The sequence below is a fragment of the Tachysurus fulvidraco genome, chromosome 10, assembly GCF_022655615.1.
Source record: "Tachysurus fulvidraco isolate hzauxx_2018 chromosome 10, HZAU_PFXX_2.0, whole genome shotgun sequence".
Lineage (NCBI taxonomy): Eukaryota > Metazoa > Chordata > Actinopteri > Siluriformes > Bagridae > Tachysurus > Tachysurus fulvidraco.
This window is the reverse complement of record NC_062527.1, coordinates 17,468,547-17,493,734: the sequence shown is the minus strand read 5'-3', so window position 1 is coordinate 17,493,734 and position 25,188 is coordinate 17,468,547. Positions and strand designations below refer to the sequence as shown.

Below are 25,188 nucleotides of genomic sequence, written 5' to 3'. Positions count from 1 at the left end.
GTGTTGCCTAGTTGCCTAGCAACAGTGTTTTCATGATTTTGACCATGTAAACACAGCGGATACCTTCGAACTCTTGTGTAAAAAAATTTCTTAAGATTTCTTACTCTTCATGAGACAGTGTTGACTTTCCTCAATATGACAGAAAAAGTAAAAAAGTTTATTTTAGTCAGAAGGAATCATCATTATTTTTCATTTTTTTTGTTAATATTATATATATATGTCCATATTTGTTAAATAAGCAAGCAAGCAAATAAATAAACAAATAAATAAACAAATAAATAAATAAATAAATAAATCGCTCTTTTTCTGTGTTTTATAAGATAGCTGTTACCACAACCACAATTTTTGTGGTATTTAGATGAAGAGAGTTGATATTTTTGACATTAGTCACTTCACTCAACTGCTTATGACTTATTACTTAGCAAAAAATCCTTATTGTATTCCACACTGATTCAGCAGCAATCCCAAATCAATAGAAATGCTAGTCAACTTAGCTAGCTAGATCATCAGCTAGTTATACACAGCATCTATGTTTTATCAGTTGCCTAGCAACAGTGTCCTCACAACTTTAAGTGCAGTGTGTTTACCGTTGCGTTTCTGTTTCTGAATTCCCAAAAGCTTTCATTTTCACTACAATTTTCATCTGAACCCATCCCTAGATTCTAACGTTCTTATCCCTGTTCTCTCAAAGGGCCTCATTTATCAAAATGTATTTACAACAAATTTATTCATTATTTGTTCACAAGAAATGTAGAATTCGAGGTATATCATTAAAATGTTTTAAATGTATCGGCATCTGTGTTCCTGAGGTGATTTTGTAACATGAACCTTGAATGATCAGCTTCAAACTGTATCATCGGTGAGATTTTTTTTTTACAAAAATTATGCTGTACGTATAAATAGCTTATTTATTTCACTCTCAAACAAATTTAATGAAAATTTTCAATGATTTTTTAATGAAATTTTGTCAATCAATCATTTCATATTAATGACTTTAAAGAAAGCAATTTGAAACAAATTCATAATTCATTACAAATAAAATTAGCCATTTAATTAACTCAGAAGAAGAGCTGTTGGTTGTTAGCTACTTTGGCTGAGCTGTATTACTAGAAGATTTAATGCATGTCACATTTAATAGTCTCTCTTTCAATAAATGTTACATTTAATTGTCATTTTGTCATTTTCAGCTGTCAGTGTTGCCTTTTACGGTGTTGTTATCGTGTTTTATGACATCACTAAATATAAATCAATTGTGCTGTAAACACTCTTGGTAATTTATGGTTAAGTTTGTAAATCTGGTGGTTTTTTGGTTTGGCTTGAATAAAAACCTTTATGCACAATTTTACTAAACGATTCATAAATGAGGCCCATTGTTTCTGTAATAGGCTGAAGATTTAATCCAGACAGAGCTTACACTCTTACACGCTTACACAAGGAGAAAAGAAAAAAGACAAAAACAAAACCCAGACCTAGACACTCATTCACTCCTACACTCCAAACAGAAATACACTGACATGACTGCTTTATTCCCCACATGCAGGCTATAAATCCTCCCAACATATGACTAAACACATTGTGACGTAAGAATGCTAAAATTTGACCTGGCATCGATTTTTACCCGGAATGACTATTGTATCAGTGCCCTATCTGTTGTCTCATTATCCTTCAGATCCAGTCAACTTTGTAGTACAAGTGACACATTTACACAATCCAGGGTCAAACAGTGTAGGTTGGTATCTCTATTTATTCCAAAGCTGAGGAAAAGCTGCAACCTCAGAGCTGTCGATTTCTGACACAGATACATGCATTCGTTTATTGAGTTTACAAATGCAGCCCTCGGGATGGTGGCTGCAGAGACACGAATGTCGCACTGAAGACCTTCAGACACTTTAGGGACCTGGGCTTCGTCCTTTTCTAGCCAGGCATCAACACAAAATCAGAACAGAACACCACCAGCGTGACTGATTAAGCGGATTGTGGTCAGCCATCCAAGATGGCCTCCACCATGTGGTTATGGTGTAGGAGGGAGGGATGTCTTTTGTCCTTGAGCCTTTTTAATCTCGCTCAGAATCTCGCAAGCTAGGTAAACGCACAGATAGCTTTCTGACGTAGTTTAGTAGGATAAGCGCCTGCACTTTTTGTTTAAAGATCTTTGTTGTGTCAGTGATTTCCTTTTGACCAATGAAGATCTGGTAGAGAAACATCCTGACGTGGAAAAGTAATCTGATCTGATCAGCCGCCGGCTGGTGTTCGTGCTCTGTTTTTTTCTGTTTGTTTCAGCCATCCTTGAATGACGTCAGTGCAGAACTACATTGATTCTGTTTCACAATACAAAAAAAAAAAAAAAACAGTAGGTTTTTTTTGTTTGTTTGTTTGCCAAAAAGGATGCTACATCATAATGATTTTTGTCTTTTCATCTGGTTTGATATCAAACAGTGATCTGAAAAGCAGTTTTTATGACAAACCCCCACCCCCCAACCCAGCCTCCCGCCCCAAAAAAGAAAAAAAACAACATAAAAATCAAAAAGCCAAATCCAGATATACTGAAGCAGTCAGTAAGAAGGTTGGTGCTAACTGTACAATAGTGCTCTGGATTAATAACTAGCTTTAATACAGAGTCTCGAGTTTACATTCTCTAACGCAAATACAGCATTCCTCCACACACAGACAAAACACAAAAAACACAGAAAATAAAATGATTGTACATCTTTTGTTTGGCAGTCCAGAGTTCCCAAAGTGTCCAACAAAGGACACGACTCCACAATAAGAAGTTGAACGGTTCCCGATTGGAACATAGAGAACAACAAACAAACAAACAAAAAAAATAAACAAAGCTGTAACATGCTGCCATGGCAGTCTATTTTTGGTTCAGAAGAGCTAGCTTCATCCTCGTTTAGTGCCTTTTCTTTTTTTTTCCTCTCTTGTTTTGTAGAGGCTGTTTGTTTATTCGTTTTGTTATTTGTGGCCAGTGTTTATGAGCCAGCAGCAGTCCGAGTGGGCGTTGGCGTTGCACGTGATTGGCAGTTTGTTAATTTGAGCTCGCCAGGGTCCGGTTGGCTGTCGTCCTACTGGAACCAGCGGAAAGGAGCTCCGGTGGGCAGCATCACCTTCTTAGAGACACAGGGAAGTAACAGAGGGGGAGGGGGACAGAGATAGAGAGAGAGAGAGAGAGAGAGAGAGAGAGAGAGAGAGAGAGAGAGAGAGAGAGAGAGAGAGAGAGAGAGAGGGAAGACAGCAGTGGTCAGTAAATGAAGCATTTTGCACCATGTTTAAATGGATACTTCAGGTTTTCTATGTATCTCTATTTTTCAGACAAGACACATATGAACACTTTATCTTTAACTGAAAGAACGAAAATCAACAACACCAATTTACTCCAAACTCACTTAAATTTACATTTACAGCATTTGGCAGATGCCCTTATCCAGATCGACGTACATAAGTGCTTAAATCTCTAACACTGAATACATTAATGCTGGCTCACTAGGTTACATACTTAAGGTACCATGAGTTTAAAACATCTGTTCAAAGTTACAATGTAAAAGTGTCAAAGGTTGTGTTTTTTTTTTTTAAATGCAATGATAAGTAGGTCTATAAATATAGACCTCCTTATTATCTATAAATAAATAACGGAGGTCTAACGCCAGTTGTTGCCAACATTTGCCAAGAAATGTTCATGACATATTTTTTTGCTTAAATGCATTCATGGATTCAAATGTTTGAGAAACTCTTTCTTCTCAGTGGTCAGATTTATTTCAAAGGGAGTAATTGTGTACACAATGCTGCTCGTGGATATGACAAAACCTTTGGAAAAGAGTAACACTGTGCAGTGCTGAAATCTCTCTATCACTCATTCGGTTTTTACTATGTCGGGTATTGTATATAGAGCGTGACATAGGAATATAGACGGAATTCAAACATTGGTGCTCTTTAAGCCATAATAATAAAAAAAATTACTGACAAATCTATTCAAAGACGGCCGCACTGGTGTCCATCCTGACCAGTCATTATCAAGAGAAAGCAAACACAATGACTGGTATATTATTATTATTATTATTATTATTATTATTATTATTATTATTATTATTCATTCATTCATTCATTTTCTACCGCTTATCGAAACTCTCAGGTCACTGGGATCTCAGGCGTCATCGGGCATCAAGGCAGGACCATGGACGGAGTGCCAACCCATCACAGGCCACACACACACTCTCATTCACTCACACAATCACACACTACGGACAATTTTCCAGAGATGCCAAACAATCTACCATGCATGTCTTTGGACCGGGGGAGGAAACCGGAGCACCCGGAGGAAACCCCCGAGGCACAGGGAGAACATGCAAACTCCACACACACAAGGTGGAGGCGGGAATCGAACCCCCAACCCTGGAGGTGTGAGGCAAACGTGCTAACCTCTAAGCCACCGTGCCCCCATTATTATTGTTATTATTATTATTATTATTATTATTATTATTATTATTATTATTATTATTATTATTATTATTATAAAGATAAGCACAAACCACTAGTATAAACCTCAGGCTTTCATGTGATAAAATATGATTTTGACTCAAAGTGTGACTCAATATTTGACAGTTAATCTGGCACGATATAATTAATTCTTGTAACTTGCAATCGATACAAGATCAATGTCCTTCACAATTTAGACTCAGTCTGTCTTTAATTTGCAAATGATGATGAAGTAGTGAGTGACTTATTTTTAATAAAGTGTCAGCATTATGCACAAATCACCTCGTTAACATATTAACATGTCTGTTTACCTCACCAGTTAACATCATCGATTGTCTGTCCGTTTCTGACTTTAATCTGTTTATGACTGTTGCCTCAGTTTGAATTTAGTCGTTTCCTTTTATATCAAGGCTTCGATTCATTTCGGCTGAGTTATCGAGGCAATATAACCCACGTGTGTACCAAATAGCACGCTTGTAGAGAACGAACGCAGAAAAGGCATTATACAAATAAGGAGTCAGAACTATTGACTTATTGTAGTAGGAAAATAAATAATAATTAATAATAATTGAATGCTTTAACAGTTTCAGCACAATTTTTTTTTACTCAGAACTCCTGTCATTTTTGGCTGTCGTGTGTTCGAGCTTCCCAGCAGGGAAAAACATTGACGCCTCCGTATTCATCTTTTGCTAGCCTCACACTAATCAGCTAAATGTGATGAGCAAACTGTATAGTCTTTGCTATCGGTTTAACAAGTGTAGAAATGTATAAGTTAGATGCTGACTGATGAAGTGATGTTGTGAATAGAAGCCATGTTGATTTCACATCACTTGCTGAACCCAGGGTTTAGGGAAAAATTGTATTTATTTATATTTTCTCTCAGAAAAAATAAAGGTCAGAGGTCAGAGGTCAGAAATGAAATACAGCACAGGACCATCAGAGTGTAACGAGTGTAGTTTAGAATTCATGTTTCTCAAAGCTTTTTAACCGAATTTATGTTTGTGTTTACTCAAACTCATGTTTTCTGGGTTTATGTGTTGAAATTCTTGACTGTGGTAATTACAGATATGTCACAGATGGAGTGGATAGGGATTAGACTGGAAAACAGTGAAGTATTCCTTTAAGGTAAACATCTGAGAAGAAAACAGCACTGAGAAAACTTCCCAAAGACTGGAGCATTAACACCTGTGTTGGACTGTGCTTTCTTTTTGTTCTCTCTCTCTCTCTGTCTCTCTGTCTCTCTGTCTCTCTCTCTCTCTCTCTCTCTCCTGCTTGATTTACCCTCCTATTAGTCACGTTTGCTCTCTCACCCCTCCCCCATCTCTCTCTCTTCCTCTCTCTCTTCCTCTTCCTCTCTCTCTCACAGTGTGCAGAGTTGGACTCTGAGCCTGTGGAGCCTGAAATGCCGCAGTAGTGGTGGATATTTCCCAGCATGCCCTGCGGCTGTGGGGGCCGGCCAGGCGGCGGTGGGACGTGGGGACTGGCACTGAGAGACTCAAGCCAACTGCAGCATTTCCTGGAAAAGCTAACCGTCATCACATGAGAGAGAATGAGACAAAGAGAGAAACAAGGAGGAGTGAAGTTGCTTAATTATGAAGTAACATGGGCAGACGATGATTTCACCTACTGTGACTTAATAACCTCACACACACCTACACACACACACACACACACACACACACACACACACACACACACACACTTTCATACACACTCTTTTCCTGTCCTGGACACCCTCTCCCTCTCCCTCATTACTCTCCAAGATAGCTGACAGGACCTTGGCATATCTGCACACACTCACGCACACACTCACACACATAAACACACACACACAGTTCCCCTTATCCTTCCATGACCCCCTGACAAGCCAACACAGATGGACGCCCGGCGCAAGCACATGGCAAATCAGTCCCTTGCCCCACACACACACACACACACACACACACACACACACACACACACACACACACACACACACACACACACACACACACACACACAAACTAAAAAACACTCATCCTTCCCACGTACACAAATAAATATGACACTGCAGACAGTTTTGGTCGTTATTTTTCTCACAGTTATTTTTAATTTTCTCTCAGTAAATCTCACACACACACACACACTCACACACACACACACACACACACACACACACACACACACACACACACACACACACACACACACAAGGCGATGTGTTCCTAAAATACCTCATCTGTCTGACTGTTGCTTAAGCTCTTTGGGAAAGGGGTGGAGCCTGGATTACTGCCATCCCTGTCTCCTCCCACACACAGCTGTCAAAGGTTTTAAGTGGAAAACATTACGTGCACACACACACACATAAACACACATACACACACACACACACACACACACACACACACACACACACACACACACACACACACACACACACACACACACACACACACACACAAAGTTATGGTCCACTTCTACATTTTGCACACATCTAAATCCCCTACAGCCGACAGGAGTGGAATCTCACAGTCACACACACACACAACTCTTCCTTTTCTTCTCCCGTCAATAAACCCTTGCATGTTCTCCGATCACCATAACCCTTGTAGGTTCCCACACTTCATCAATATGAGCCTGTTCATATGATCACACACACACACACACACACACACACACACGCACAGCCCAGTCAATACATGCACACACACACACACACACCCATGACATCAATAAGGGCTCTTTAAGCCGTATAAGCCTCTACGCTTTCATCATCCATCCCCTCTTACTGCCAATACGACATCATAACACAGGACGGCTGGGCGATATGGCGCTTTTACGCTATTAATGTGATAAATGATGTCACAATACACTTTTCTGTCAGTATCAAAGTGATCATAGTCTAGCTTTAGTCATATTATTCATCCTGAGATTGTAAAATGCAGCCTGCTCCATAACTAAGCAAAACGTCCTGTTACAAAACATTGACACTGATTATTGTTAAGGCTCAAGTCACAAAAGCTTCCGCTTTGAGTCGGCTGTTACCATAGAGACAGTAATGTATCAGAGCGAGCGCATTAATGTTTAAATTACAGCTAGCACTACTGTGAGTGATGCTGTTAGAGAAAATGAATCCACACCTTCTGACTCTCAGAACTATGCAAGCATCTAATCTAAGCCTAAAAATAATCAAAGAAGTTTTCAATGTGCTTCCTAATAAAAGAAATATATCATCAATATTATGGGGAAACCCTTTATTAATATCTTTGAAAGGAGTCTCCGGTGTCAGCGCTTAGTAACAGTCAGCCTTTCGGTTACATTTCGCACACTGACGCTTTCACATGAGAAACATTTTCAAATTTTATTTTATTTTTAAAACTACATTTTTACATGATTTAACGCCAGTAGTTAAGAGTCCCCACCGGTTACGGTTACCATAGTTACCTATAGTAATCACTATACAATGTTATCTGCTACTGACATACTGTTTGTTTGGGATTAATCTATATTTTTTATAGGCTTTGTTGTTGTTGTTGTTGTTGTTGTCATGACTTGTTTTATTAAGCTGTAATTTTTACTTTAAGAGAGATGGAATAAAAAGAGATGTTGATGAAGGAAGTGTTAAAAAGTAAATAGTAACAGAACTAACTTGTTTCATGGATGTTCCATACTCTAAAATGTAATTATAAACAGATTTTTCAAATATAAATGTATTATAATATATAATATATATATATTTTCAAATATAAATATAATTGTTTATTTTTTACATACATACGCAACCTAGAACCACAATTTTAGCAAAATCAAGCAACAACTGTGTCAACATGAGAAGCGAGTTGGCATTTTCTAAATCCTGTGACAAATGACAAAGCTGATTCCTCATATCAATCCTACAGTTGTGTAAATTCACTACTATAACTTAACTTTAACCTATTCCTAATTCAGTTTTCTGTCTGATGCCCAAATATGGAAGATAAACCATTATTTTATCCTGTCGTATACAACATCTCATTGGTCTCTCCAGGATTTCATAAATTGCACAAACTGCTCCTGGTGTGTGTTCATGGTGTGTGTGGTTCACTGCAGTGTGTGTGCACTTTGGATGGGTTAAACGCCGAGAACAAATTCTGAGTATGGGTCACCATACTTAGCCGTATGTCACGTCAAATTGTGATCGCAGAAGTATACACAAATTTGGGCTGAGATTCATCACGTCATTTGGCATCATCACACACATCGTTTGTATGTTGTTGTTTTTTTTTTTAGAAGTCATTATAGCAATTCAAGCAGATGTCCAGAAATAAAGCCCCAAAAAAAAAAAAAAGGCATTAAAATCAAACATGTTTAGGTCTGACAATAAAAAAAAATAATCCTAGAGGGACTGGTTCATAGCTGTTATGAAGAAAAATAAAGTCTGGAAGGTAGACCTTGTATGAAACCTAGCATGTAAATGATACCTACAAACATCAACCTACAAGCAACACCTGTTAAAGCAGCCTTCAATGCAGTCACCTTCGCTTTAATTTAACAAACTGTTGTATGTGTTTGGAAAGATTGTGTGTGGAAAACAGGTCAGGTTTTTGGGCTGTGTTTCCATATCTGATGATTGACATGTCAAGTTGTAGTTTACAACGCTTTAAGCTAAACGCCCTCACATCCTCCACCACACACACAGACACCTTTAAGCCCTTTCTCACTCCAACGCTGCAATCTCACGACCCCTTTAACTCCCAGTAAAATCCTCCCCAGAGAAACTGGAGCAGTCAACATTCCCATGTACACACAGACACACAGACACACACACACACACATACACACACAGATGCTGAGCAACAAGCGTGCTACACTGCAATCATTGCTTATCAGCTTCATATCCTTTTTAACTGATAAAAAAGGCCAGTTTGATCTATAGCTAATGCTGTGGCATTTACAAACACCCTGACTAGAGGAGGGTTGTGTCTCTCTGATGCCAAATGACACACAAACATACAGACAGGATTCCAGGCCACACTGACACCTGGTGCTCCAGATGACAGCCGCAATGGCCAGATGGACCATGTAAGACACACACACACACGCACACACACTCTTGATCCACCCCGTCCCATCCCCCACATACACACAGTGTACACTCAGCCCAACGGACACAGATGCACACCACGGTCACTTTTACACTAGACTGGGGGAAATTTACAGTTATATTCAAATCAGATGTTGTGTAGTGATAATTAACTTAATGATTAACTGGGCTCTTTGGATGTATGATACAAATGTACACACAACGACCTGCAATTGTGACGTTAAAAAAATCTTCAGCTCTATTCAGACAGCTTTAGTTTCTTAAGGTGACACTGTGAATTTAAATATTTGTGATCAAACTATAACATCCCTTCAATTATGAAGTAAAACACAAAGCACACAAGTTTCATTTAGTACAAATCAGGATGCTTGCATCATACATGACTGACAGACATCTACAATTGTGATGTTGCGGAATCGAATCCCAGCAAGGGTTTATTTGTCTTTTTTTTTTAGATTGTTTTTTCTCTGGTTAAGTATTTAAATAGTATTTATAAAATTAGTAGTAATCATTATTAAAAAAAATACAACACACAATGAACCCTCTGCTGGAATCATCCTGGAGATGATTACTGAATGAGACTAAAATGATCAGACCACCCTGGAGTTTGTTGTAAAAAAAACACAGCACCTGTACTGGATCATGTTTCCTCAGCGGTCTGGGTAAAACTAGATCTCTTGCATGATATTACTTTCAAAGGACCCGAATTATAAAATGTTGCTGTACCAGAGAAACTCTACAGTATATGCTACAGACCAAAAGTATCAAAGCAAACAGATATTTAAACATCATTTAAAAGTGCAGTAGGTGTTTTTTTTCTTACTTAGTCAAATAACTGTGAAGATCTATAGAACATGATTTAAACAAAAACAAAATAATGCATTATGCTGTGGCTTTAGCAATAGTATTAATTCACTAAGAAAACACCGTTGAAAAAGCAGAATGCTTGTTTGTGTTTGGATCTACCTCCTGTCAATCATTTTATAGACACTATACACCTCACTATAAATCCTGGGGTGTAGCTTCATGAACAGGGGCAGGAATTATTCAAATGCTGAACCAACAAAACAATTAGAGATTATAAAAAATTCAATAAAATCTAACTTGCACTGCAGTACAGTATATATATTGTGTAATTACACAATTTTATATATACAACTGTTTGTTTTAAGTTAAACTGAAACTGAAACAACAATTGAAACTGAAACACAGATTTTTACAATTTAAACGTTTTAACTCGGAAATATTGAATATCACACAATAGTTTCAGTTTCCAGTAATAAACCACAACAAAACTCAACAATGTAAAAACAAACAGTAGAACCTACCTGAATAAATATTTCTGTGACAACCAGACCCTCTCAGAAACTATTAGCTATCGACTCACAACAAATGCAAATGCAAAACTTTGCAATTGTACCATATTGACTCACAATTGTGAAAGCATTTGCCATTTAGCCAAAAAAAAATATTTCTCTGGTATGGAGAGACATTCGCAAACTTTAATCAATATAATATAGATAGTAATAATCAATTAATCAATATAGTTTAATCAATATAATTCAAATTAAAATTAAAATTTGCAATTCTTTTGTACTAGAATTCAACACAAGCTTTCTGAATGAACAGTCAAGAAACTTTTAATGTAAGAATTATGGGAATGATTAAGATTGCTACAAAAATTATAAATGCAAAATAAATAAATAAATAAATCTGAATCAGATGTCATTCAAACAATGTTTCTCTTTATTATATTATTTCACTGATATGACTGTCTGCTATCTTAGGGGGAAAACGTTTATTTTTTATAGTTAGTCGCTATCGCTTTTGGTCTGTAGAGTATAATTGAATTTAAATACATTAATGTTAATATTTTTACAAATCTTGCCATTTTTGGCTATAAGCAACACAATAGAAAAAAAAACAATGAAAAGGGCAAAAAAAATCTAAACAATATCTTATTTATTTTCTTCTGAATTTACTTCCCACTTCAGATTCATGGCTATAAGATTTGCAAAGAAGTACAACTTTACCACCATTCATTATTTAGTAACTGGTAATCACAGTCTTCCCTAAAATCTTCTTTGTCACCTTTTCTATAATTACTGCTCTCTGTAGACAACTGTACAACTATGGCATTGTATTTACAATGCAAACTACACAAATTTAATTAAGTATTTTCAAATGATGATAGTGTTTCAAAAGCAAACCTTGGGTTCATTTTGGGTAAGTGATTTTTTTCCCTGTCCAGTGTAGTACAGTATGTATAACGCTGCAGAAATAGAAAAGTCGACTCATATAACATCAGTTTAAATACTATATAGCGATGTTGAATATTTTAAATAAACATATTTATTCGAGAAATGTTCAGTTATGCGATGCAAATTTGCCCATTGTTGTGTCAGAAAGTATGTAAATCTTTGACTTAACTTGGTACTTAAACGTATTTGCATGATTGTAATTCACTGTCACAACCCCGGATTACCTGTTAGTTACATTTTCCTTAGTGCTGCAATAAAACACTACAAAATTCTGACAACAATCATGTCTTAACACATTGACAGTTTTATGTAAGTAATTTTTCCCCTGCAAATGTACTGTGTATTACATTGTAAGTATTCAACACTTTATTTCCAAGCAAAAAGCACACCGAAGTCATGTAACAGCGATGTAACAACTTAAGAAATGATTCCAAGCATTTAAATTTAAAACAGTGTAGAAAACTTATACTGCTGTGTGGATGACAAGATCCTAAACGGGAGCAGAGTAATTGTTGATATCACTTTGGATATTGTTACACTTTAATATATCAGCCAAATGTGTTCATACACACACCTGATCCAACCGATTGAATTTATTACAGATAATAGTGCACCTTCCCATAATGCAACTCTACCTTTCTAATCAAGCACAAGTTCAGCTCAAACTTACTGTTCCCATCATCCTGCCACCAAAATGTACCTTAATGATTTAATTACATAATGGATGAAAGTACAGAATCGGTGCAAATTATCCATATAATCAAATTATGACCGATTCTAGATAAGCACTCTTACTCTGAGAAGTTTCCAGAAGGTCCCCGTGGGCAGATAGTGTGATGGTTTTGGAAGACGTAAAGAGCAAAATAATTTCCTGCATTAGCAATAGGGTCAGCCACAGTGGAACCTACAGCGGTTTCTTCATCCTCCTGCACATTTCAGTAATGTTAGTGCCCTCACTGATTCAGCTCAGGAAGAACATAAGACCTTTAGACCATTGCATAGAATAACTGGAATTTATGACTGGAGCTGAACCTTTTCACCTTATAGTAACAAACTTTACAATTGTACAACGGTAGATGGTAGAATGATCTAATCGCAGTTGCAATGCTAGGTTCTTATGTATGCTTTAGCATATCTTCATCAACAATTGGTTAAAACAGTTGTTTTGTTTTAGTTATTGTTGACAAAATTTATGATTCACGAGCATGTTATTCATCTGTAATTTTGTTGCACCAAAGAGACAACTGGGCAAATAGGAACTATGCTAATCTTAACAAAAACAAACAAAAAACAAACATACCAACCAACAAAAATGGACTTTCTATATGGGGATTGGGCAACAATGCATTAGCGTGAAGTTTTCTATTGATGGTTCCAAACTGCAAAAATGCACCTTTGAGATTTATTTCTTATGGCTCCTTACCTGGACACATCTACTTTATTTCTGAGCGATTTCGCCGAGTTCATCAGTTTGATAAGTTTGAAAGGAGAGCCATAACTCTTTGAAGGACAGGGTATATGCAATGATTGATTCTCCAAGAAACTCAAGTGTACCGACTTGTTCCAAGCGAAGTTATCTACAGGATCATTTTCCAGTAGTTTTAAATAAGACTGTTTTCAGTTCAAGGAAGATTCTGAACAAGTTCAGACACGTTTGGGAAGAGCTGTGTTGTGAATAACCTCTGGCCTTGACCACTGCTAATCATGGAATGTCCTATCCTACCTACCTTCTTGTTGCACAAGCCTCCACCAAGACAAAGTAAAAGAAAAAGACAATTGACTCATCAATTTAGCGTACATAGAGCTAACATGTCATCTATATTGTAACCAAAACAGGATCTGTGCAAAAATTCTGAAACTTTGAGGTGTTCCTTTATAAAAAAAAAAAAAGCTTCTGTACATGGTAGGTTGTGTACAATGTTCTGTGAAGCTACAGCAAAACTTACTAGTGCACCTGATTTCTTCTTCATTGCTGGAAACCAGAAATTTGTCATTCATTAATGTTTTATCATTTTACCTCTAGTCCTCCAGCTGGCTTCTTCTTGAGCTCCTCACACTTCCTGAACTTGCAGATCTGGTGGCCAGTCTTGCGGTTACGGCAGCTGCTGCACTGCTCGCAGTTGATCCTGCGCCTGCAAGGCGGGCACAACCCACAGCGTTTGCGCTTCTTCTTGGCATTGGCGCTGGCAGCTGCTGCCATCTCACTGTGTGCTTGCTGCTGCTCGGAAGCGCCCGTCACCTGTGACAGTGCCCCGTCAGCCAGGAACACTCCCGCCGGCGTCATGATAAAGAGGCCCGGGTGGAACGGGAAAGCGCTGCCAACTCCACCACCATTGCTCAACAATGGAAAGTCTGTCACACTCCCCAGCGAATCAGAGGCTGAGACTGCCTCAATGTCCCCGCCCACACCAAGGCTGGAAGAGTCAGAGACAGGAAGTAGCATGCTAGTTCGTCGTAAAAGTTCTGCTGCCTGGGCAAGATGCAAACCGCTTGGAGAGTCCAGAAGGCTAGAAACCAGTGCGCCCCGGTCCAGTTTGGTAAGTCCCACCTGGCCTCTGTGCTGGCCATCTACAGAGTGAGACTTAATCCCTGTGGGTACTAAGGAGCTCTGGGCAAGTCTGTTAGCATTAGCATTTGCAACTGCAGCTGCAGCAGAGCACGTGGCAATGTATTGAGAGAGAGCTCGGGAGTGTTTGAGGCTCTTGCTGAGCGGTGTGCTGATGATCCCGCTCCGGTTCCTCCTCTCCACCACGGGCGATGATTCTTCATCAGCACAGCAGCTGTCCCGAGCATCCTCGTCCTCTCTAGCTTGGTTTCCCTCCATCAACCCCCCACTGGCAGACATGGCCCACAGCTTGAGGGGGAGGGAGAGGGAAGAGGAGGATGAAGAGGAGGAAGAGAAGGGGAGGAGGAGTGGAGGGTGAAGGCAAAGGGCAGCAATGTTCTCACTGGTTGGTGCACAAGTAAGATTGATGCTAGCAGAGGTGAAGAGCTGTCCTCAGGGTGCTCTCCTACAACTGACAGTACACCGTATTTGCACACATTTTAAGAGGCTTTCAGACCTGGGAAAGAGAGGGGAGAGGGAAGTTAGGAAATAAATGATAAGTAGACAGGCGATTTAACAAGCTAGCAAAGCTCTCACTACTTTATGCAGAATTTTAACACCGTTTTTAACAGAAAAGCAAACTTCAGCAAGTTTTTCTCACAAGCTTTACGTTAGAAAATCAAGAGCATGTGTCCGTTGGTACATTTTCCTTTGTTTCATGTTTCAAGGTTTACTGTTATTGTTAAGGGCAATGAAACGGTAGAATTAGTGATAAATTATCTGTGTATTTTAAATACCTTTTTATGCAGCAAATATAGTACATGCTACCAGAAATCCCTAGCCTAAACTCTTCAGATGTTATACAAAATTTATCTTAATACAAAATATGAATTCTGAGCTAATATTTACATCAATGTTGCATTTTTCACGTTCAGGGTTTCTTGACATCCCACCATCTGTGTGGCAAAACATATATTTCTGCCACAACCCTACCCTATCAAATAAGCTCTTGTGCACATTTGATTATACACATTTTTTACTGGGCTACCTCCAGCCAGTTCTAGTGACCAGTCTTCAGAATCATTATTTCTTTGTCACAAGACATCCATTACTTCAGTTGTTCTCAGTACAGTGACAGTAAGGAGGGTTTGACACAGTTAGGGTATTAAGACTTGTACTGGAGCTGGGACAAAGGATATAATGTTGTAATGCTGTTGTTTCTGTTGTAAAATCTTGCCATCGCTGACTACTCAGCCAGATCCCAAAACCTGTGTAATGGAGTATTAGATTTGGTGTTCAAATTGGTTGGGATTCATTTTATTACAATTCTCATACCATTCTCAAATCTCTCTGTGTCCAGATTTCCTGTCAGGTGATCATATAGCAGACCCTTCACAAAGATGATGGACTTCATTTGAATCAATATCCACTTGGGAACACACAATGTTCCCTCGCCGGCTGATTACTGGACCAAAAACTGTGAGAAAAAAGTACTGCACAGCTAGACTACTGTTCCCCAGGGTACAATGTACATGACCCCCAAATGTAAAGTGTGGATGGTGCACACTACAGCCACGTTACCAAGGTACAGATATACCTGTGAGGGAACCACCTCAGTGACAAATGTTTGTACTCTGAAAGGCCTTCTGAAAGAGCTACTGTATGAACAGTCTCAGTCTTGCATAGCCTTGCAGGTTATTGTGTTAAATCAGTCCAGGGACCATTGTTCAGGATAAAATTGAAAAACTGCAAATTCTTGAGGGGTTCTGAGGACATATTTTCTTATAGCTTTACAAGCTTTATCAATAGATCAGGATGTTATTAAACAGGATGGTGTACTTGGTGAGAAATAATAATACATAGTCAAAATGCTATCTGTGTAAAAATCTACACTCAGGAAAAGCCAGCACTTAAGAGCTCTCTGGATCGCAAATGACTTAGCTTCTTAAACAGTTTCTTGGATTGATACTCAGAGAACATTTAAACTTTCTCCAATGTGACTAGTCAATGTATCTTTAGGGTTCTAGGTTAAAAATGTTTTAAGAGTTTATATAGGTTTGGGGAATTACTTGCAAAACATTGCTTGGATTCTGGCTTAGAATGCAGTGATGCACTCTTAGAGGTTAGGATGCAGTCAGTGGTTCTTAGCGTTCAAAAGGGTTTGCACCTAGAATCCTGCCTGATAGAAAGACACTGTGCTATTGTTTCAAAAGCTGTACAGAATTTTAATAGTTTCTTAAGAAGGACAAGTCAAAGAACAGATTAGGGCTCCAGATTTAACCTTGTGTACTTAGTGTGTGAAGTTAATGAGAGGCAACTTGATGTCTCACTGATATCACCACAGAGTTTATTTTTGTATTTGTCAAATTCTCCTGGAAGACATTTGCTGCTTTGGGACCATCAGACCAAATATGAAGCAGTGACTTCACAACAGTAAGCAGTTGAAGAGATTGTATAGAATCAAATGGTGTTGTTGTGTGCAGGTGGAAGGATTAGAAGGTTTTTTTCCCATCTCCTCTAACACCTTTAGGACAGGATGTGGAAAAGCCCCCCCTCCAAATCCAGACCGTTGTTGAGCCAGTACTTATTTGTCATTAACATTAATCGTAACAGGTGGGGCTAGAAATTTGAAAGCTACTACAATGTTGAATATAATGTGGAAAATGGTGGGAAGAATGCTGGGTTTTTCATGAAGTGCTCACCATTTCCATTATAAAGGCACACATCAGACACAAACTTTGTTCACAAGCGTTTTCCAAACAAACAGCAGTGGTCTCTTGAGGCTTTCAGTCTTAAGCTAATTCGTGAATTATGTGACATGTATAGTGGGAGATGTCTGTGTCAAAGGGGGACTATATCAGAATCTCAAACCTGGTCCAGATAACAGGTTGCACAATTGGTAGACAGAGGCACTGGGCAAGGACTGATAGATTTATGTCAATAAGGTGGCAGAAAATTCACCCATCCATACTTGTGATTAACTTGAAATATTTATTTAAGATGTGTGTTTGTGTAATTTACGCATTATTAAGTCTCACATTAAATCTCAAAAAGTATATATTTTTTTTGCCCAAATAACATCTGGTTTTTCAATATTTAGATTTCCTAAGTACCTGATCACATTTACTAAATTTTTTTTTATATTTATGAAAAAGTTGGGTTACTTATCATTTTGATGGTGATTATAGTGTGCTTTGTGGTCCTCCAACAATTACTGTGTTTAAAACTATATCTAGTTTTGTCTGAAAGCATACTACTGAGGCATGTTTAATATTTAAAATAATAAAATGCCTTTAATAAAAGGTTCTGTTTCTACAATTACACAACACACTACATCCAGCTTAAGCTATAGCATTAAATGAATAAATTACATCAATAAATTAATGAATACATACATAAATGAACTAATTGACATATTCTAATAACAAAAGTACTTGACCATTTCCTGCTCCTTGGCCTGCTTGATTCAGATGCAGTGCCATCACTTTGTTCAGGCCTGTCTTCATTCTTGCCTGGTGACCTCAGCTACCCCACACAGCTTCACTCACACCCACACAAGCGATCATATTTATAGTCTCACAAAGCTATAATTGTATCAAACATACCACTTCCTTTGAACGGCTTTGAATTTGGAACAGAATTGTTGTTTCTAAATAAAGGTGTATTATATATATAAAAAAATGTATATTAGTTATAGGTTCTCATTATAGGTTTGACTGCACAGATAACGTACAGATTACAGAATCTTATTTACTGTCACATAATGGGACTGTAATACACAATGCAATTCAGTAAAACCCAGTGGTTCTTTGACATGCCTGAGAACTGACCTACACTATTTCATCACAAATAGCCCTGTGTCTCGCTCTCACACTTGCAAATTCAATTTTATTCATATGAAAAAAAAAGGCTAGGTGTCTTTCACATGTTCAAATGATCGAAATGTTTATTTTTCCTCTACATATTCACTTTCCAGGTTTTTGGGCCACTGAAAATGAAGGGTTGAGAAATTTTACAGCTAGGACATCATTCATCACAGCTGCTGACCAGGTTCTTACTCTCTCGTCTGTATTTTGTATTTTGTCTGTATTCTCTGTTTTTTATTTCAGATTTTGGGTGGACATGGGCCAACTAGCAGCTGGTGGGACAATTTCCAATCAGATGTTGCTCTAGGTAAAGAGTGCATTTACAATAATAGTTTGACATCGAAAAAAAAAGAACTACACACTTTATGTGAGTGTTTTGAAATCTTTTTTGCCGTTTCACATGGACAAATATATTAGAAATTTTCATTTGTATGAAATGAGCAAAATCCAATCACAATCAAACACCATTCCTCTTTTGACTCTGAAGTCAGGTTGACTCAGGGACAGGGTTTGGACACTCCCAACTAAACAGTCATCTGGAAGATCTGAGATTGATTTGGATGCTCTAATGACACTTTAAGTTAGTACTTGTGTTAATTTGCATATTGCAGTTTTTTGCAAAGAAAAACGTAAAAAAAACAAAAAAAAACAGCTTAATGGATTATAAATTGCGCAGCCCTAATCCTATCATAGCATCTTGATATTTGGCTTGGGAGGCATGGGATTTAGAAATGAGTCCAGTCTGGTAAATAGGATATGGTTATAACTTCTTAACCTACACTTCACACACTTCACTCACACACACACACACACACACACACACACACACACACACACACACACACACACACACACACACACACACACAGAGCCGGTGCATGACGGGAATGTAATGTCGGTCTCAGTGAGGGGGAAAAAACGACTTAACAGTATGCTAAGGCAGGTAGGTGCGAATCCCCCCTGCACACCCCCTTCCTAGGCGAGAGAGAAAGAGAGAGAGTAAGAGAGAGAGAGAGAGAGAGAGAGAGAGAGAGAGAGAGAGAGAGAGAGAGAGAGATTAGACCGTCACGGTACTCACTCAGGCGCAGGAGAGAGGAGAGGAGAGAGAGAGAGAGAGAGAGAGAGAGAGAGAGAGAGAGAGAGAGAGAGAGAGAGAGAGAGAGAGAGAGAGAGAATGCATGCACTATTCACGCACGCATGCACGCGCCCTGGTGAATTAACATTTATGTAAGGTGGACAGAAACAGTAAACAATGAAAAGTGACTTTCAGCATGATCAAACAATTCCATTATTCAAAACTACGTCTATTATTTTGAGTCGATTAAAACTCATTTTCCTAAATCTACATGTTGGACAGAGTTAAATACCATAAGTATTATATAAGTATTATACATGATCTATTTTCCCCCCTATATGTTACCGGATCAAGCATGAAGCAGGTATCCTGTGAGTCAGGTGTTGTGATATCACCAGGTATCTGAAGCAGGACAAAGGGCTCGGGGCGCATTTACCATTCAAACACATGATAAATGATTGACGTGACCGTCAGATAAGTTCCGTCAACTGTTTAGGGGTCATAAATACACCCCTGTATGAGATATTTAACTCAGTGAATGATGTGAAAAGATGTGTATCACGATCTGCGCTACCCATCAGACTGATTCCACATCTCTTGGCTGGAGAAGAGGAAAAACAGCAAAGCACCGCGTCCGGTCGCGTATTGCGGTGGTGGAGGGGGGTGAGGGAGGGGGGAGTTGGGGAGGGGGGGCTGTCACGGTGAACTCCTGCACGAGCGAGGGACAATAGAGCGACGGTCACGGCGCGGGAACAATGAGCCCAAACCTTAACGCAAGTGCACCCTCCTCTCTCTCTCTCTCTCTCTCTCTCTCTCTCTCTCTCTCTCTCTCTCTCTCTCTCGTGTCCTTCTTTATAAACGCGTTATATATCTGTTCTAACGGTTTAAATCACGCACAGTCACCGGGCAGCAGACACAGATTACCGCCTGGCCTCGTGCATACTCTACACTACCGGCTATTCATATGAATGCACGGTCAATAAAAAGAAAGGAGAAAAGTTTTCCCACCAACTCGAATCGGTTGAATCACACGACACATGACAGTCCATAATGACTCACTGAGCGCGTGCAGCTACCAAGCCGACAGATTAAAAACCCTTCACGTCGCGAACAGGGGATTTATTCACCGTTTTATTTATTTATTACAGCCGCACGAATCTGTTGTTTATAGTGTCGCTTTATACTATGATACATATTAACACTCAAAAAGACAAATTTCCTCTATGCAAATTCGATTAGTCGTGTTACTAGTGCAGAAGTTGTAAAAAGCTTCAGTCATTAACTGACATCTATGTTTAATCATCTGACCCACAACAACAATTATAACAACATCATTAACAGCGAGAAATAGTAAGAATAATAATAAGCTCTATTGTTCCAGAGGCAGGTCTGGGATCGGTGTGTCCATGGCGACAACAACAGCGGTTCGGTATGCACGAGCACGTACAGAGAGAGAGAGAGAGAGAGAGAGAGAGAGAGAGAGAGAGAGAGAGAGAGAGAGAGAGAGAGAGAGAGCTGCTTCAATTCACCGACATTCTTTCCGTTTATTCCTTCTGCGCTCTTGCGCTTCCGGAAGAAGATGTCATTGTAACTTTGAATAGTCCTCGACAAACTCTGATCCCTCTCTCCCTCCCTCTCTCCCTCCCTCCTTCATATACTATATCTGCATATTCACAAACACACGAGCCCCGTGTTTGTGGGTTATGTTGTGTTTTTTTTTTTCATTCGCACCTACCAACGCGCCCGTGATCCGAGGGGAGCGACACGAGCGTCAAGCCGAGGATTTATACCGACAATAATAAACACAGCAGTCAGTCAGCATCTGAAGTAGAGAGATATAAACAAAAACATTCAGCACTCACCTGAAATGAAGGTCCGAGCTTGCTTTTGAAAACATAAAAAAATAAAATAAAAGTAAAAAAAAAAAAGATCCACACGCGCGCGAGCGCACACACACACTTTGTTTACTGTATTAAGGAGAGCCGTCGTGGGGAGAAAAACGGGAACGGTGCTAGGATTCGGTCGGAACGGACGCGAGCGCGTGGGCTCCTCCAAGCCGTCGTCGCCTCGCGCTACCCTCCCACCTCCTCCACGTCCCTGCTCCGCCGAGAGCAACATGCAAACACATTTCATAGATTTTTGGAGCTTCACGCAAAAACCGAAGTGGACTTTTTTCCATCCCGGCGAGAGACGCGCCGAGGAAAAAAAAAACGCACACACAACAACAACAACGCGTCTTTAATAATAACAACGCGTGCACGTGACGCAAGAGCTGACGTTACATTTCTGTAGCATATGCATGCATGTGCACTGTAGCCTAATGAATGAAGTATAGTTATGGCAAAGACAGAGAGAGAGAGAGAGACAGAGAGGGAGAGAGAGAGAAACATAGTGAGCATGGATAGGTTAGACGCTACCCATTGTTGACATTATTCTTGATGGCTGTTGGCTGATGATATTTTTTTGTTCCTCCCAACATGAGCCACATGGATTTTTATAGGCTGCCTTTTTAAGACACAAACTTTTTTTTTTCTTTTGCACATTCATGCTTTCCAGGAACTTTGACCTGCATCTTATAATAATATTATAATAATATCCAGTCAGGGAGAAAGAGGAGGGGTGTGTGTTAAACATGAGCTCCTGATTGAGAAAGCTTGAGAAAGACAAATCAGATGCATTATGATATATATACCACACAGGCGCGCATGCTGATATATGATCGTTCTGGGCTCTTATTTTAAGATTGTTTTAATAATCTGACATTTGTAAACATGATGAACTAAAATGCATGTCATAACAGATTCAAATATGTGACTATGAAACAAATTAGAGCCAAATCTGAAATGATGGAATAAAAGCCTATTTATAACCCTAATAAATAAGAGGTTATTTATGATCTGTTTATAATAACATCTATATCAAATTGCAGGCTGAATTGTCAATATACTACATGTCAGAACAAATCAAGTGTGTGTGTGTGTGTGTGTGTGTGTGTGTGTGTGTGTGTGTGTGTGTGTGTGTGTGTGTGTGTGTGTGTTTAAATGAAACCATGTTACTATTCCACGTATAAGCTATGACACATGCCTTGTTAATGAACCTGAACAGTAATTAGCAGATACTTATTTAAAATGTAATGGCTACTTAATGATTATGTAGAAATGAAATAGATGGCTCCGTTACCATTAGTCTACGGTCCGGTTTTCTTTATGCTTTCAGTGTGGTCAGGTCCAGGTCTCGTGCTGCATCGGGTCCTGTCGGTATCGGTTCGGTAAGGTTTGTAGAAAAGGTAATTGCAGACCCTTGCGCCTTTCTCCGCTCCGCTCCGATCCGTTCCGTTCCTCCGGCGCTGTATCCGGCGGCCACTCTTGGTCCACTCCACCTCTTGCGAGCGTCCTGTGCGTTTGGCAGGCGGCCAACCGAAGCGCGGGGAAGCGACACCGCCAGGGCGGCAGAAAATTTTCCCCTCCGTTTCGGGCTCCTTCCCCAGCGGCAGGCGGGCGGACATTGGCTGGAAAGTGGAGCAGCTCGTCAGGGACGATCAATGAACATCGATCCACGCTGGCCGCGCCGAGGAGGCTTTGGCAACCAAAAAAAGAAATAAAGCAATGTGCTGCATGAGGTTTTCTTTTTCGCTCCATAATTGCAAAAGAACGGAATAAAGTTTTGAGCATCATGACACAAGGGAAATGTTTTGTACTAAAGTTTGTATATATATAAAAAAAACTTTTCCAACTTGGGGATTTATAAAAAAGAACAAAAAACAAACAAACAAATATATATATATACTGTTATGTATTTATATGATATACAAGCGTTCAATTTGTTATCATACTGTGGAGGTCATTAGGTTAGATGAAGACTTTATAAATTTATGGTCTGATAAACTAAAATATATTTTTTTAATTGTTTTGAGCTAGGTTATCCTTTACTCCAATGAGATATACATTAACCCTCACCCTCATTAGCTGCTGACACTTCCAAAAGAAATTGTGTTTTCACATCTCAGTGGAAAATCAAAATCCAAATTTTATATCCATAACACAATATTTTTGAGTGGTTATTACAGTCTAATGAACAATTTAAAGCATTCAATTGAGATTATTGGTTAACATTATTAGATCATTGGATAAAATGGTCAGCCATTAGAACAGTAAAGAAATGTATCTTAAAAATAGTAAAACATTGACAAACATAAAAAATGACATCATTACAGCATGAATGTGGCAAGAAGTTAGTAAATGTGACTGACCAGTGAGAATTACATTACATGTAATGAGCACAAACGTGGACTTCTAATCAATGGGAAATAGTGATGTGATCATTTCCTCTGTCTGGGTGTGGTTACATTTGGGGGAAAAACAGTGCTTGTTCAGCTTCAATGTTAAGGTGTTGCTGCATCCATAATGGTATATGCAGCCATTTTGCAGAGGTCATTAGGTCAGATGATTTTGTTTGATGCTTTGATGTACAGTGCTGATGCCCTCCTTCTGGTTGGAGATTCATCATATGGGAAGCTGCTGCTGAGGATGGAACCACATGAACAACCTGGAGATACATGAGATTACTGTGGATGGTACCACTTAAAAACCATGAAGTTGGCTTTAGACTGCAATTACCACAAACAGTTCTGCACTCAAGTCTCCATCAGTGAACAGTTGAATTTCAACAAGACAGCAAATCACTTTTTATGATATAGTACACAGTTATAGAAGGAAAACTATTTATAAGCAGTCTCCACTGTCACCCAGTTGAGGATGGGTTCCCTTTTATGTCTGGTTCCCCTCAAGATTTCTTCCTCACATCATCTCAGGGAGATTTTCTGTGCAAGCAGAATGTAAATATTTCAATAAAGCTATTTATTACACTACTGTCAGAGCTTCTGTTATAAAGACTTTATAGAGAATTTGTAAACATGCTCTGATCAATCAGAGTTTTGAGAATTCAGTAGTGCTGTGGTATAGATAATTCAGGTTAATTACTACCTGAATTCTTCACATTTACACTTCTATCTAAACTGACTGTACAAGTCACTTTGAGAGTTAAGGGGCTTGCTCGAAGGTCCAACAGTGACAGCATGTCCTGGCAATCTTAACTGCTAAGCTACCGCTTCCTGTTCACAGAGAAACAGATTTCAAACATCTTTTTCTGTATGCACTTTGGTCCAACATGAATCTCTTCATTCAATTTTAAAGGAGTACACCATTAACTTCCCAGTTAACTGCATCAGTATTGTATGGGTGATTAATATAGACCAGAATTTTGATATGTTTCCCAGTTCTAGGAAAAACTCACTGATAATGAAGGTCTAAGGGAAGTTGTCTAAAAATGCTTGTCAAAAAAAAAAACAATTTCAAGATCTATAAACAAACATTTAGATTTGAAACTTGTATTTGTGGTTATGTTTTTCTAGGGCAGTTGCTGTGTGTAACTCAAAGTAAAAACAGAACATCCACAGTTTCTACCTTGTGGCACATCAATACCCACAAAAAAGTTCCGGAATGTGATACAAAATTTTACTCTATTGCTGCACTTTTCAAACATGGTATAAATTCCCTAAAGTAAATTTTGATAAGATTTCCTTTATTGTAAGTTTTGAATTTGCATCACATAAGTTTATTTGAAACAACTGCCCTGTAGAGTACAATCAGAATTGACTTTAGAGCTTTGGTTCATGTTCTATGATGTGTCATGTTAACTGCACATACATATGTTTGGAGTGAAATTAAACTAAATATAAAACAGATATTCTTGAGCATGTTAAAATTAAGCTATAACCACACTAGCTGCTGTTATTGATTATTGGTTACTACTGACTGAAGAAGAAAAAAACTAAACAGAAGTGTATTTACTTAAGAAAGTATTTTCATAAAATGCATTGTGCTTTGTTTTCCTAGCAAACAAAAATC

The 25,188-nt window shown here is 38.7% G+C and overlaps 1 protein-coding gene across 3 annotated transcripts; it reads right to left on the bottom strand.

The window, feature by feature from the left end:
* Positions 1-1,726: 1,726 nt before the first annotated feature.
* cxxc5b (CXXC finger protein 5b) lies at positions 1,727-22,780 on the bottom strand. 3 transcript variants are annotated; one of them, XM_027165264.2, is made up of 3 exons: positions 22,463-22,780; positions 13,814-14,858; positions 1,727-3,110 (listed from the first exon to the last, which is right to left on the bottom strand). In XM_027165264.2, exons 2-3 carry the CDS (start codon positions 14,639-14,641, stop codon positions 3,066-3,068), a joined length of 873 nt encoding a protein of 290 aa, XP_027021065.1. In that variant the 5' UTR covers positions 14,642-14,858; positions 22,463-22,780; the 3' UTR covers positions 1,727-3,065. The 3 variants fall into 3 exon arrangements, with proteins under 3 accessions (XP_027021065.1, XP_027021064.1, XP_027021066.1); XM_027165263.2 differs by lacking the exon at positions 22,463-22,780 and adding an exon at positions 21,145-21,607; XM_027165265.2 differs by lacking the exon at positions 22,463-22,780 and adding an exon at positions 21,145-21,603 and having other exon boundaries at positions 1,727-3,107.
* Between the last annotated feature and the right edge of the window lie 2,408 nt (positions 22,781-25,188).

What these genes read in the sequence shown, in the direction of transcription:
- cxxc5b (XM_027165264.2), bottom strand. Translation starts at nt 14,641, where the DNA reads ATGTCTGCCAGTGGGGGGTTGATGGAGGGAAACCAAGCTAGAGAGGAC. An exon ending in AGCCAGCTGGAGGACTAGAG is followed by an intron (nt 3,111 to 13,813) that starts GTAAAATGATAA and finishes TGTGTCTCTAAG; the next exon opens with AAGGTGATGCTGCCCACCGG.